Genomic DNA, 12,279 nt, shown 5'->3' on the forward strand with positions numbered 1-12,279 from the left:
ACACATCGACACCACTCTTTCTGTCCTCTATCAGTTCAATCAGTGTGACATTGTGTAACACTTCAGGGATCACTGACACCTGCATTGACTGTCATCTTATATTGGCATGAATTCATCCAGAACTTGGCACATTTACCTCAATAGCTGAAAGACAGTAGAAGAGCACAGGGGAGGCGCCTGCTCCACTAGGGCCAAAGTTGTAGTTAATTGTGGGTACTGAGTGTTGGGCAAATGAACACAACACCGTCTCTCTGTGCAGGTGGAGAAGAGTTCAGTGGCTCTCACCCTCACTTCATGACTTCTCGAGCTCTTTATCTGATGGTTTACGACCTCAGCAAAGGAGCCAGTGAAGTGGACGCCCTCAAACCCTGGCTCTTCAATATTAAAGTAAGTGATTCATCTCGCCTTGATATGCAAGTTCTTATCATGAAAATGTTATGGTTTGTTTTGAAGTGCGATGCCTTGGTCCTGTAGTGCAAAATATGTCACTTTTTGCATCTATATGGTTTAAATTGCAATGGTTAATATTCTGTATTTTTTTTCCTCTACTGTATGCTTAGTGACAGCCAGGGACAACATAATATTTTTGGTTGTATTTTCATCGAACCCATTTTTCTGAAAACAATGTTTCAAGAAAGTCTTTAGAGAACAACATTTGTTATAAATGTTAATTTAGACCTTTAAGTGAACTAATTAGAATTTGTTGGTCAAATGTCAAAGTAAATATGATCTGAATGGATTTCATGGTCAAACGTCACAATAATGGGATGTTTCCCATAGAAAGACATTCATTCATTCATTCAATCATTCATTCATTCATTCATTCCTGGTGCCAATCCCAGCTGACATAGGGCAAAAGGTGGGGTCACACCTTTTGCACTCCATCGCATAATAGGCAGTTGAGAGTGTCCAATTAACCTCTGCATGTTTTTGGACATGTGGGAGGAAACTGAGAACTGGACCAAATATGGAAACTATTTAATAATAACATTAAGTATAGTTTGAGAAATACTTAACTGTGTAACTGTGTACTTCAGGCAGTAGCTCCACTCTCCCCGGTTATCTTGGTGGGGACTCACAAAGACTTGAGTGACGAGCTGCAGCTTCAGGACTGCCTGAGCAAGATCAGAAAGGAGCTGCTGAACCACCAGGGTTTCCCTGCCATCGCAGACTATCACATGGTCTCCATCTGCGAGGACTTGGACGCCATGACCCGACTGCGGAAGGCTATTATCAGAGAGGCCACCAGCTACAAGGTAAAGGGACTCAAGTCGATGTTGAAACGTTTTCTTCCCTTACTTTCTGCTCCGGCCTCATGCTCGACTCTTCTCACAGATTCAGGGTCAGCATGTAATGGGCCAGCTGGTTCCAGACAGCTACGTGGAACTGGAGCGCCAGATCCTCCTGGAGAGGACCAGGGTTCCGCCCGAGTTCCCCATCATCAAGCACCAGGAGCTGCTGCAGCTCATCCACGAGAGTCAGCTGCAGCTGGAGGAAGCTGAGCTGCCACACGCAGTGCACTTCCTCAGTGAAGCCGGTCAGTGTGGGCATCACACGCACCTTCAATTAGTTTGATCTACATCAGCAATTTTGGTCTTCTATGACTCTCCACATTCCCTCCAGTAACATAACTGAGTCCCAGTATGTTTTGATGTCTGTATTCGACTAATAAAGAACCTAAATAATGTTTTCTAGCAGATCCAGGTCCGGGAGTTGCTGGAGAACACCTGAATTTTGCATACACTTAAAACATGAAATGTCCAACAGTTTTTTCCCATTCTGCATTATTTAACTAAGCCTTTTTCAAATGTAATGTCATGATATAACTTAGCTTTTTTTTGGCTGTCTTGGGTTAGAACCTTTATCCTTTTACAAAAGTGTCCATGATGTTTATAAATACCTGTAAAAATCCTGCCTACCCAAACCACATGTACGACATGGATCATCACAATTATTAAGTTCCCAATTTTTGACAGTATTGATGTGATTCTAGAATAAACCAACATTTAACATAATCACCTGTAATATGTTGTAAAATGTTGTTCTGCTGGTGTCAACTGAAAGCTGAATGATCACCTCTTTGGTGCAGCCCTAAATACGCTGTCCCGTTTCTGTCTCTGCAGGGGTTTTACTGCATTTTGACGATCCTGCACTTCAGCTTCAGGAGCTCTATTTTATTGACCCACAATGGCTGTGCAACATCATCTCCCAGGTACGATGTAACAACACTAATATAATAGGTCCCTTTTATGTACCCAAGGCCACTTTACCAGAGACAGGCTGTGTTATATACAAGCAGCAAGAATACATTCAGATGCATGCTTGTTGCAGAGAAACTGAAGTCTGTGTTTTGCCTCGTCTCCGCGCAGAAGCTGACATTTAAGAGCTGTGGCGTTTGGGAGCATCCTAAAGGGGTCGCCCAGCGCTCAGAAGTGGAAAGGTTTTTATTCGAGACCAAGTGTTTCCCAAAGAGCCAACAGATGCAGTTCTTCAAGCTGCTGGAAAAGTTCCAGATTGCGCTGCCGTTTGGAGAGGACCAGCTGCTGGTACCCAGCAAGTATGTTTTCATCTCCCATCTCTATTACTTGTGGTTGTGTGTTAAGTGATAGTTGATGTGTGATTTTATGAGCTACAGACATTATTCCTCTTTGGTGTCGGTGCAGAAAACTGAACATTTTACATTATCTCTTACCTTTTCTATCTGTGTTTCTTTTTTTTTAGTTTGTCTAAACACCGACCGGTAATAGAGCTGCCTCACAGTGAGAACTCAGAGGTTATTGTGCGTCTTTACGAGATGCCGTACTTCCCCATGGATTTCTGGTCTCGGCTAATCAGCCGCCTACTGGAGGTTTCTCCATATTTGCTGTGTGGAAAAGGTAAAAGGACCTCGGTATCGGTGTTGGATCAGCACTCATCCTTTTGTTAACATCAGTTTATTAACAAAACTATCTCACTTGCTTTGCTGTCCAGAGAAAGCAATGCGACCTAACCGGATCTACTGGAGGAGAGGCATTTACTTGAGCTGGTCTCCCGAGGCGTACTGTCTGGTGGAAGCTGCCTCAGAGAAGGGAAACCCCTCCAGCTTTGTCAGAATAACCGTGCCCTCTTCACGCAAAGGTGCTGCTTGTTTTTAAACCATTCAATTTATAAAAAAGAAGATTTCCACTGAAAATCTCTTCCAATACTTTGATTGTGGTGTATTTCCTTGGATCTACAAATGTACAGATTGACAGATTGCTGTCAGTCCCCGTCAGATAACGACCCGTTATCTCCGCTCTCACAGGTCGGGTGTTGCTGGGTCAGGTTGTGGACCACATCGACTCTCTGCTGGAGGAATGGTCTCCGGACCTGCTCAATATGGACATGCATGGCAGTGGTGAGGCTCTGCTGAAGAAGTGGGCTCTGTACAGCTTTGAGGACGGCCAGGAGTGGAGCAAGATCCTGCTGGAGGACCTCTTCACCTCTTTTGATAACGGTGTGTGAATCACACTGAAGAATTAATGTTAATTAACCAGTTCTATTGCAAGTAGGCCTGTGAAAATTGTTCAGATTCATCTGTTAAAATGATCAGGATGTATAAAGACCTATTTTTCAAACAAAAGACAGCTGTTGTTTCAAAGTATTCGTATACTTTACATTTTTTACACCTCGGCTTTTCCTTTTCATGTTCCATGTTTTTCATGATTTGATTTTCTTATGGATCATAGATTTCCTGCTGGTGGATCCAGAGGATCCGCGTTGCACGCTGCCCATCTCACAGATCGCCCCTGACCTGGTGCTCAGCGATCAACCGGCAAGAACAATACTGGACAGTGAAGAGCTCGACGTGGACCTGTCAAAGGAAAACCAACTGGGTAAAGCTTTTATTTATATACATCATTACCGTGTGTTCACGTTAACGCAATGAACAAGTCAAATGACGGCGACGTGAAATGCTTACGTACATTTGGCTGCAGGGAACGGCGGCTTTGGAACCGTCTATCGAGGCGTCTACAAAAATGAAGACGTAGCTGTGAAGCTATTCAACAAGCACGCATCTGAACTTTACATCTACAGACTCCTCAGACAGGTACCACCGACCATTCCTGTGTTTGTCCTGTGTTCTGGACAGCGTACTGTACTAAAGAACCTCAGTATCTCACTGAGATATTATCGATTCTTCCCTTGCTTTGTCTTTTCCTTGTAGGACTGTGGAATAATGACGTGATAATTAAACAAACTGGAAACAAGATTTCCCGATAAAGTGTGTCTATGTATCAATAATCTACTGATGGGCGTTGCACCATATGCTCATTGTCTTAGCAGTTGCACTTACACGACAAAATGCAACCATCTGATTCAAGACTCTGCCCCAAAAACACTGTTATTTGTAACGTTTCTTTGATAACATACAGTAAATAATGTGTTTTGTAACATTACGTCAGTTTTCTGTGTATTTGTAAGCTTTTTAAAGCTGTGTACAAATGTCTATATAAATTTAAGTGATTTTTAATGTGTTTGACACAGAATTAGTGTCATGAATCCCAATTATTATGGTTTTCAATTTCTTGTTTTCTTTTCTCAGGAGTTGGTGGTGTTGGGTCGCCTTTGTCACCCCAGCTTGGTGTCTTTGCTGGCAGCCGGCTCAGCTCCTCAGGTCTTGGTGATGGAGCTGGCTCTACACGGTTCGCTGGACTCTCTGTTTGAACATAACAATGGCAGCCTCACGCGAAAACTCCAGCATAGGATCGCACTGCATGTGGCTGACGGACTTAGGTAGGAAGTTATGGATGACTCTAAAATATTACGATATAATTGTCACCCCTGTATGTGGATATGTATTACATCACCAAAGTCTTACAATACAATACAAACTTAATTCACATGACAAGAAATGTTATGTATAGCTCCGATGTTGCTGACTTATTTAACATGCACTGTTCTTTTTGGCCATGTTTCATTGATGCGATCAGGTACCTTCACGCCTCCATGATCATCTACCGGGATCTGAAGCCCCACAACGTGCTTCTGTTCAACCTGAAGACCGATTCCGACGTAATTGCCAAGATCACAGACTACGGCATTGCTCAGTACTGCTGCAGCATGGGAGTGAGAAGCTCAGAGGGAACTCCAGGTCAGACATCTGTCCTCTGTCCTTAAAGATCCATGTTAGATCTAAAGTCATCGTCCTTAAGCAACATCTGCAGAGTATAGGTCAGCTGTTCAGTAGGTTAAAAACATGCTGTGTAGTTCCATTGTGTTTGCCATACAATTAATGAATAAAGTGTGAAGAGAAAAATAAAAATAAAAGTTCCCCACTTGTATGCAAAGCGATTATGAAATGAGCGCTGCGTATCACACAGGATTCCGAGCACCAGAGGTTGCCCGAGGCAATGTGATCTACAACCATCAGGCTGATGTGTTCTCATACGGCCTCCTGCTGTACGACCTCCTGACCTGTGGCCAGCGCATCTCTGACGGCATGAAATTCCCCAGTGAGTTTGACGAAATCGCAGTGCAAGGAAAACTGCCAGGTGAGCGACTGTTGTACTGTTTTATGTGTGTGCGAGTCCGAGAGCTCCAGTCAGACCACAAGCTGCTTAAATACACATGTACGTCATTCCTGTTTGTGAGCACAAAAAAATCATCATTACTTCATCATTAAATCCCCTGTCTTATGCACAGATCCAGTGAAACACTACGGTTGCTCACCTTGGCTGGGATTCCAGACACTGATGAAGGACTGCATGAGAGGAAATCCACAGGATCGACCCACATCTGCTCAGGTTAGAACCCGATCACTGTCTGTGCAGTAGTGGAGCTCCCTCTAGAGGGAGAAAGGCAGGAGTGCACTTTTGTGTTGTGACGATTTCAGGGCCGTAGCTTTGTATTTCCCGAGAGTGACAAAAAACATGTCCTGTCCTCCCTGTGACGTGTGCAGGTGTTTGACAGGCTGAACTCAGGCGAAATGCTGTGTCTGATGAAGGAGTTGGTGCTTCCCCCTGCGTTCAGTGCAGAGTGCCTCACCGTGACCTCGTCCAGCGGCCAAAGAATCTGGCTGGGAGGAGGCAGCAGCAGCCAGAGAGTGGGCTCCATCACAGTTATGGACCTCAACAACAACACAGTCACTACACAGGTGTGGACAGCGCTGTTCTCCTTCACCTTACCTTTTGTATATTTTATGGTTTTGTAAAACCAAAAGCCTGTGGCCAAGTGGAAAGGGAACTTGGCTTGTAACGGGAAGGTCGCCGGTTTAAGTCCCCACCAGGTCGAAAGGGCTGGGGTACCCCTGAGCAAGGTACCCAACCCCCATTGCTCCCCGGGCGCTACTCTAATTCTAGGATGGGTCAAATGCAGAGAATACTTTCCCCTAAGGGGGATTAATAAAGATAAATTGAAAAAAAATAAAAAATAAATTGTCTTTCTACCACAGGAGATTGACTCCAGTCCTGTCCTGTGTCTCGCAATGGTGCAAATCCCAAACGAGGCCTGTGATTGGCTGGTGGCGGGTACACAGTCCGGCTCCTTGGTGGTCATCAGCGCTGAGGACGCTTTGACGTGGCACTACCTGCAGAGTGTCACAGATGCGGTCACCTCGCTGTACTTTCACGTGTACCCCTGTCGGAGGTACGTATCTGCAAGTGTGTGTGGGGACATTCGTTGACGTCGTACCTTTATTTTTTGGTGTTCAGTTTCTGGATTTGTCCAAAATATGTATTTTTTTGACTTGCAGCAGTTTTGGGATGAACCTTCTGTGACATTTGCTCCTGTTGCCATTTGGGGGGTGGGGGGGTGCAGTGGGACTGGGCGGGAAAAGATCTTAAGGGTTTTGCATCACTAAGGCAGACGCTGTATAAAATATGTAAATGGATTGTTGTTGTTGAATGAAAAGGTCACACATTAAGATTTCTACTTTAATTTTTATATAATTTCAGCCAAAGAAAGAGCTACTTATTGGTTGGAACAGCCAATGGAGTTCTCACTGTATATGAAGACTCTGTTCTCAAGGTAAATAATAGATCCAGTGTTTTTTAGGAGTAGCGCCCATTACTGTACGCCTGTAAGCAGTTTATTGGTTCTCTTCCTCTTCCTTCCTCGCAGCAGGAGAACGGGCCGCCGGTTAAAACGGTCTTGATTGGAAACGTCAACACGCCTGTCATGTGTCTGGGGCAGTCGGTGCACTCCCTTGACAGCAGGTCCGTGTGGGCCGCCTGCGGTACCAAGATCCTCTCGTTTGCAGCCGACTATGATGTCAGCAAGACCATCGACACAAGACCCAACTTCTTCCTCCAGTGAGTCCGCGTCATGTTTAGTGAGGGTTCAGTGGAACCATCGATTCTTCATCTTTAAAGGTCACAGGGGGAGAGATGGCTGCCAGCAGGAACGCAAGAATGAAACAGATGTTTTCAACCTCTTAAAACCTCCGTTACCTTAAATAGATGATATTTGAGGATAAAGAAGTTTGGCTTTATATCAACCACTCGTCAACCTTCACCAAAGTCCATAGAGAAAATGTGTGATTTAACGACACATGGGAGTTGTTAATCCACTGCTGCCGCCATCAGTTAGTTCAAATGTGTCTTTGGTGCTTGAAATCCACCATATGGGTTTATATAAGTGACACAAACTTAGCAAATCACACTGCTGTGTCCCAGTGAGCTAGAAAACACAGATTTTCCCATTGGACTTGGTGTGGGAGCATGAGCAGCTTACAACCATTCGGTGAGAAGAAGCTGATAAAGCCACAAGTGGCTGAAGTGTGTTTTTCCTGAATTGTAATTATAGTAGAATTGAAGTTGTAGAATCACTGGAAGGCCAGGCAATCAGGATGTGTATGTGTGTGTGTGTGTGTGTGAACCTTTCCAGGCAGCAGCAGTCACTGGGTGCAGAGGCGTGTGTGTCTCGCATGGCTGTGGACAAGTACGTGTACCTGAGCAAAGCCGGGACAACGACAGTGGAGGTTTGGGACAAAAGGAGCGAGAGGATGGTGGAGTGCATCAACTGTGCTCAGATAGTCAGGTACACCCGCGAAACGCCATTTCAAATGACACAATGTTACACAGACACAGTGTGGTGTGAGATATTAAATGTGGACTATTATGGAAAAGAGAGTGAATGGTCTCTCATTGATAAAGGAGTGCACAGGATCCAGCCTATAAATGAATGTGCTAACGCATGCACCTACCACGTAAATAAGCATACGTGGATCAACCTGCTATCATGTCTTAGTCCTACACTTAAGCAGGGTTAGTCTCCGTAAGGGATTACTGGTCCTGACAAGGTCCAGTTTTTATACCAGAAAATGTAATTTTTTAAATTGCACATGCACACATATGCACATATACATTTAAACATACATGTATCCAGAGTTATAAAAACAGGTACCAAGGGTTTTTTTTCCACTTCTTGAAAGAAAGAATCAAAATCCATGCAGGTTGCCAGGTTTTCATGAAGCTCATTTTATTCTTTGATGGTCCTGAAAGAGTTGGCTGATCTCTCTCCCTCTCTCTCAGAAGCAGACCTTGATGAACAAAGGTCTTCAGAAGTGGAGCCTTGTGGATTATTCTATGTACGAAACAAATATCAAAGTGAAATCTTTAATGTTCTTTATATTTGACGACGGGTGCGTTAGTGCAATGAGCGTGACAGTGACTAAGGTCAATAAAAGCGTCATATGCATGAGTCCACGTTGGCACACAGGTGCACACATGTTCCACTCAAGTTACAGCCATATATATATACACCATGTATGTGACAGCTATACATGAGTCTGCAGCAGCTGTAGCTCCAGTGTGCTAATATCCGGCTCTCCCCCCGCAGACATGACCCTGGCTGCAGAGGCAGAACGGGCAGCGAGGCAGACCAGGCGGCAGAGGCAGCTCCCTCCTGGGCCTCGGTGAAGACCCTGCTGGTGCAGAGCGCTGCGACTCTGTGGATCGGCACTAGGGGGGGCTACCTGCTGCTGCTGGAGCTCTCCAAACACCAGACGCTGCTGGTCGTCAGCCCCAGCTGCAACTCCATCCGCTGCATCACCTCTGCATTCATTGGTTAGTATTGGTGTTTTAAGTGCTTGATTAGCGCTTCACTTTATTCACGTTGTTATATACACAGAATATACCTTTATGTCCATTGCTACCATCAGCATTCGCCTTTAAACTCACAAGCAGAGAGAGCCGCCACTTTTTATCACAATCAATTAATCTGTCAGTTATTTCTTGATTGATTATTTAATTGTTTGGTCCTTAAAATGTGACTGTAAAGAAAATGCTGAAAAATATCAATTGGTGTTTCCCCAAATCTAAAAAATGATGAAATATCAAACCATGATTGAATCAGAATGAATCAGTTTTAAGGATTTCTCTGTTATATGAGGCAGAGAAACCAGAACATATTCTCATTTAAGAAGCTTCAAAGTCAGAAAGCCTCTTTTAATTATGAACAAAAACCCTCAAACTGATTCATTGATGAGCAAAATAGCTGTGGGTTCATTTAGTAATTGGTTCTTTTGTAGTTACTTCTCCTACTAGCCCTGTTGGGGTTTGTGTGGTTGCGCCGTCTTCCACCTACCTTGGAAATGACATCTTCCAACTACAACTGGACGTTTCTTGTTGTTATGATGTCGTTCTCTATTTGTCCGGCCATGTCAGTGTTTACTATTCCATACCGTGCAATGTCAAGCCTTTAAGATTTAGTGTCAGAACCCTGAGACTGAGAAACAAATGTCACTGAGCAACCACTGCACACAGACGTGATGGCTGGTAACAAAAGGATTTCACCGTCACTAACTTCAAGGAGAAAGATGAAGAGACAAAAAGTTCTTTCTTTCTTTTAACGTTGAAGAGTTTGACCTTGGAGTGAATACATGCTGCAGCTTATGGTGAGAGAGAGAGAAAGAGGGTGGATGAAAATAAGAAGGAAGGAAGCTGAATCAGTTTGAACAGCTGCGTTATTCTTTTGTTTTCCTTTCATAGTTTGTGTGTTTTTGTCCCTTTTCCTGTTCCGCGGATCCTTTTTATATCTGTAAATGCTCATCGTGTCCCTTGCGGACATTTTCTCCATGAACTCCTCTCACATGTGGGAACATTTTCTTTTTTTTTTTTCCATGAACAGAAAATCTCAACTGGAAGAATGTGGTGCTGGTTCTGGGCCGAAGACACCCGCATGACAAGGGTCCGTTGGGTGAGTGCGACCGTCCGTTGTTGTGGCCGACACTCAGCGAGGGTCGCCAGCGGGCCCGCTGTGCGAGTCTGTCTCTCCGTGTTGGTCTAAGGTTTTGTGTTTTGGCCTCTGCCCTCAGACGAGGAGTCGGTGCTGATGGTCTGGAACAGCACGCTGCCAAAGGAGGTCAGAGAGCTGAAGAGACACTGTGAGAGGAGAGAGCAGGCCGCGGCCAAAATGAGAGAGCAGCTCCATCACAACTGAGCCCACAGGTTTGTTCCCTTTGTATGTGACAAAGCCTTCACTTTTCACTTCAGGTCAGAACGCTGAACCTTTTCACTGCCTTTAAAGCCAAGGTAGGCAACACATACTTGGCATTATTTATTATTATTTAAATTATTTAAATTATTTCATAGAGGACAACATTTTTCCACATCCGAAAGACTGTGGTTACTGCTCGGATAGTCTAGTCTCTGCCATGACGTAGTATTTACTCACAACATAAGAGTTAATACTGTTTCAACGACACTTAACATTTCATTGTTTTTTTGCTATGCCCTTGGAGTGAATTGCGTTCACGTACATAAACCAGTTGTTTGATTGAATTTGTGAAATGTTCTTTAACTGCATGTCTGTTGGCATATTGTCTAATCTGAACTGAAGGAGAGATTTTTCAACCAAAATCATTGTATCAAGAGGTACTAACACATGGACATTGGTGTTCTGTTAAAGGTACAGTGTACAAATAAAAGCAATATTTATGGGTGAAGTTGCATCATCCCTCTCTTTCAAGTGTGTTGGAGAATCTGTGTAGCATCTTCCCTTTAGACCACCAATGAAAAGGAAATGATCTTTGGTGTCATTATACAACCAAAATTGCATAGCATTCATGCATGTTTTGAAACCGGGAGGAAACTTTAGAGCCTGGAGGAAACCCACGCAGACACAGGAAGAACATGCAAACGCCACACAAAAAGGTCCCAGACCGGGAATCAAACCCAGCACCTGTTCTTGCTGTGAGGCAACAGTGCTAACCACTACCAGTGCCTCCCCCAAGCTCTGTAGACCTGACCCTGCTCCTGATATGAACTCATTCTGGGGTAATGAAAAAAGCAACAAGTCATGCAATCAGCCTCTGTGTCTCAAAAACCTAAACTTTCCCTTTAATACTTCTCAGAAAGTAACAGATAAAAGGTGGCATGATTGGTTATTAAGGTAATTTCATGTTTTGATACAAAATGGCACGAGTGACGCCATTAATAACATAATCACTTGGTCTTTTCCCCAGATTTACGTGCGGAAAAGGGATCGACCGAGTGGACGATGGCTGTGTTAGCGATTATACCTCATCTTCTGAAAGTGGAGCATGTTGGATCAATACAAACGTGGAATATCTTTGTTCTTGTTTTTAAATGATGATGCTCACCTGTGAATTATTGTGCCATGTTTTGATCAGATGAAGACAATCAGTCATTTTAAGAGATGGATCTTTTTCTAAAAAAGGGACACAGATGATCAGATTTGTGTTTTTCTCAAGTGTGGAGAGCTGCAGATGTTCAGGACGACCTCCTGCTCTCAATAAAAACAGCATGACAGAAGAAAAGAACAAAACAAACAGGAAAGAAAGCCAAAGAACAAAAAAAGCTCAATTTAAAACGTGTATATTTATTCTTATGTCTGTGTGTGTGTGTGTTTACCAGTGAGTGCAGTCACTCCACATCAGTTAACTGACGTCTCACCATGCTGCCTGCTTTGTGCACATTTTTATTAAATTACATTTTGACTATAGTCACTGTCGTCACCAAAGTCACCCATTTTTATGCACTGTCATTGCTGTGTGTGTGTGTGTGTGTTGCATTTTCAAAGTGCAATGGTTGTTTTTGTACGCAAATGTACTTGAAGTCAATTTTCCACATTTTATTTTAAAAAAAAAGTCTCCATTCTTTCCACAGTAATTATGTTTATTTATCATTATTATATACGTTCATTTACTATGTTTATTTTCTCCACATTTTCATACTATACGTATACGTGAAATTGTGTGTATTTTTTTCTATGACTCGAAATAAACTTCACTTCCGGCTCTATGTCCCGCCTCCCAGTCATGTGCACCGTCTTCAGCCAATGGGGTTGTAGCGCCCA

The 12,279-nt window shown here is 43.6% G+C and overlaps 1 protein-coding gene across 2 annotated transcripts in view; it reads left to right on the forward strand.

Annotated features, from left to right (window-relative positions):
* lrrk2 (leucine-rich repeat kinase 2) overlaps nucleotides 1-12,224 on the forward strand; it is a 31,139-nt gene extending 18,915 nt beyond the window's left edge. For both annotated transcript variants that reach the window (XM_044035327.1, XM_044035328.1), the window contains 23 exons: nucleotides 260-387; nucleotides 1,038-1,256; nucleotides 1,336-1,537; nucleotides 2,124-2,212; nucleotides 2,370-2,557; nucleotides 2,722-2,876; nucleotides 2,971-3,117; nucleotides 3,284-3,475; nucleotides 3,708-3,854; nucleotides 3,957-4,069; nucleotides 4,565-4,755; nucleotides 4,953-5,113; nucleotides 5,343-5,513; nucleotides 5,665-5,765; nucleotides 5,921-6,115; nucleotides 6,413-6,606; nucleotides 6,915-6,987; nucleotides 7,081-7,271; nucleotides 7,846-7,998; nucleotides 8,800-9,026; nucleotides 10,090-10,158; nucleotides 10,277-10,409; nucleotides 11,426-12,224. In XM_044035327.1, the coding sequence (XP_043891262.1) occupies nucleotides 260-387; nucleotides 1,038-1,256; nucleotides 1,336-1,537; nucleotides 2,124-2,212; nucleotides 2,370-2,557; nucleotides 2,722-2,876; nucleotides 2,971-3,117; nucleotides 3,284-3,475; nucleotides 3,708-3,854; nucleotides 3,957-4,069; nucleotides 4,565-4,755; nucleotides 4,953-5,113; nucleotides 5,343-5,513; nucleotides 5,665-5,765; nucleotides 5,921-6,115; nucleotides 6,413-6,606; nucleotides 6,915-6,987; nucleotides 7,081-7,271; nucleotides 7,846-7,998; nucleotides 8,800-9,026; nucleotides 10,090-10,158; nucleotides 10,277-10,401 (3,431 nt within the window). In that variant the 3' untranslated portion in view covers nucleotides 10,402-10,409; nucleotides 11,426-12,224. The remainder of the gene's footprint in view (nucleotides 1-259; nucleotides 388-1,037; nucleotides 1,257-1,335; nucleotides 1,538-2,123; nucleotides 2,213-2,369; nucleotides 2,558-2,721; nucleotides 2,877-2,970; nucleotides 3,118-3,283; nucleotides 3,476-3,707; nucleotides 3,855-3,956; nucleotides 4,070-4,564; nucleotides 4,756-4,952; nucleotides 5,114-5,342; nucleotides 5,514-5,664; nucleotides 5,766-5,920; nucleotides 6,116-6,412; nucleotides 6,607-6,914; nucleotides 6,988-7,080; nucleotides 7,272-7,845; nucleotides 7,999-8,799; nucleotides 9,027-10,089; nucleotides 10,159-10,276; nucleotides 10,410-11,425) is intronic.
* The last annotated feature ends 55 nt before the right edge of the window (nucleotides 12,225-12,279 follow it).

The sequence above is a fragment of the Solea senegalensis genome, linkage group LG10 (assembly GCF_019176455.1).
Source record: "Solea senegalensis isolate Sse05_10M linkage group LG10, IFAPA_SoseM_1, whole genome shotgun sequence".
NCBI classification, from domain to species: Eukaryota; Metazoa; Chordata; class Actinopteri; order Pleuronectiformes; family Soleidae; genus Solea; species Solea senegalensis.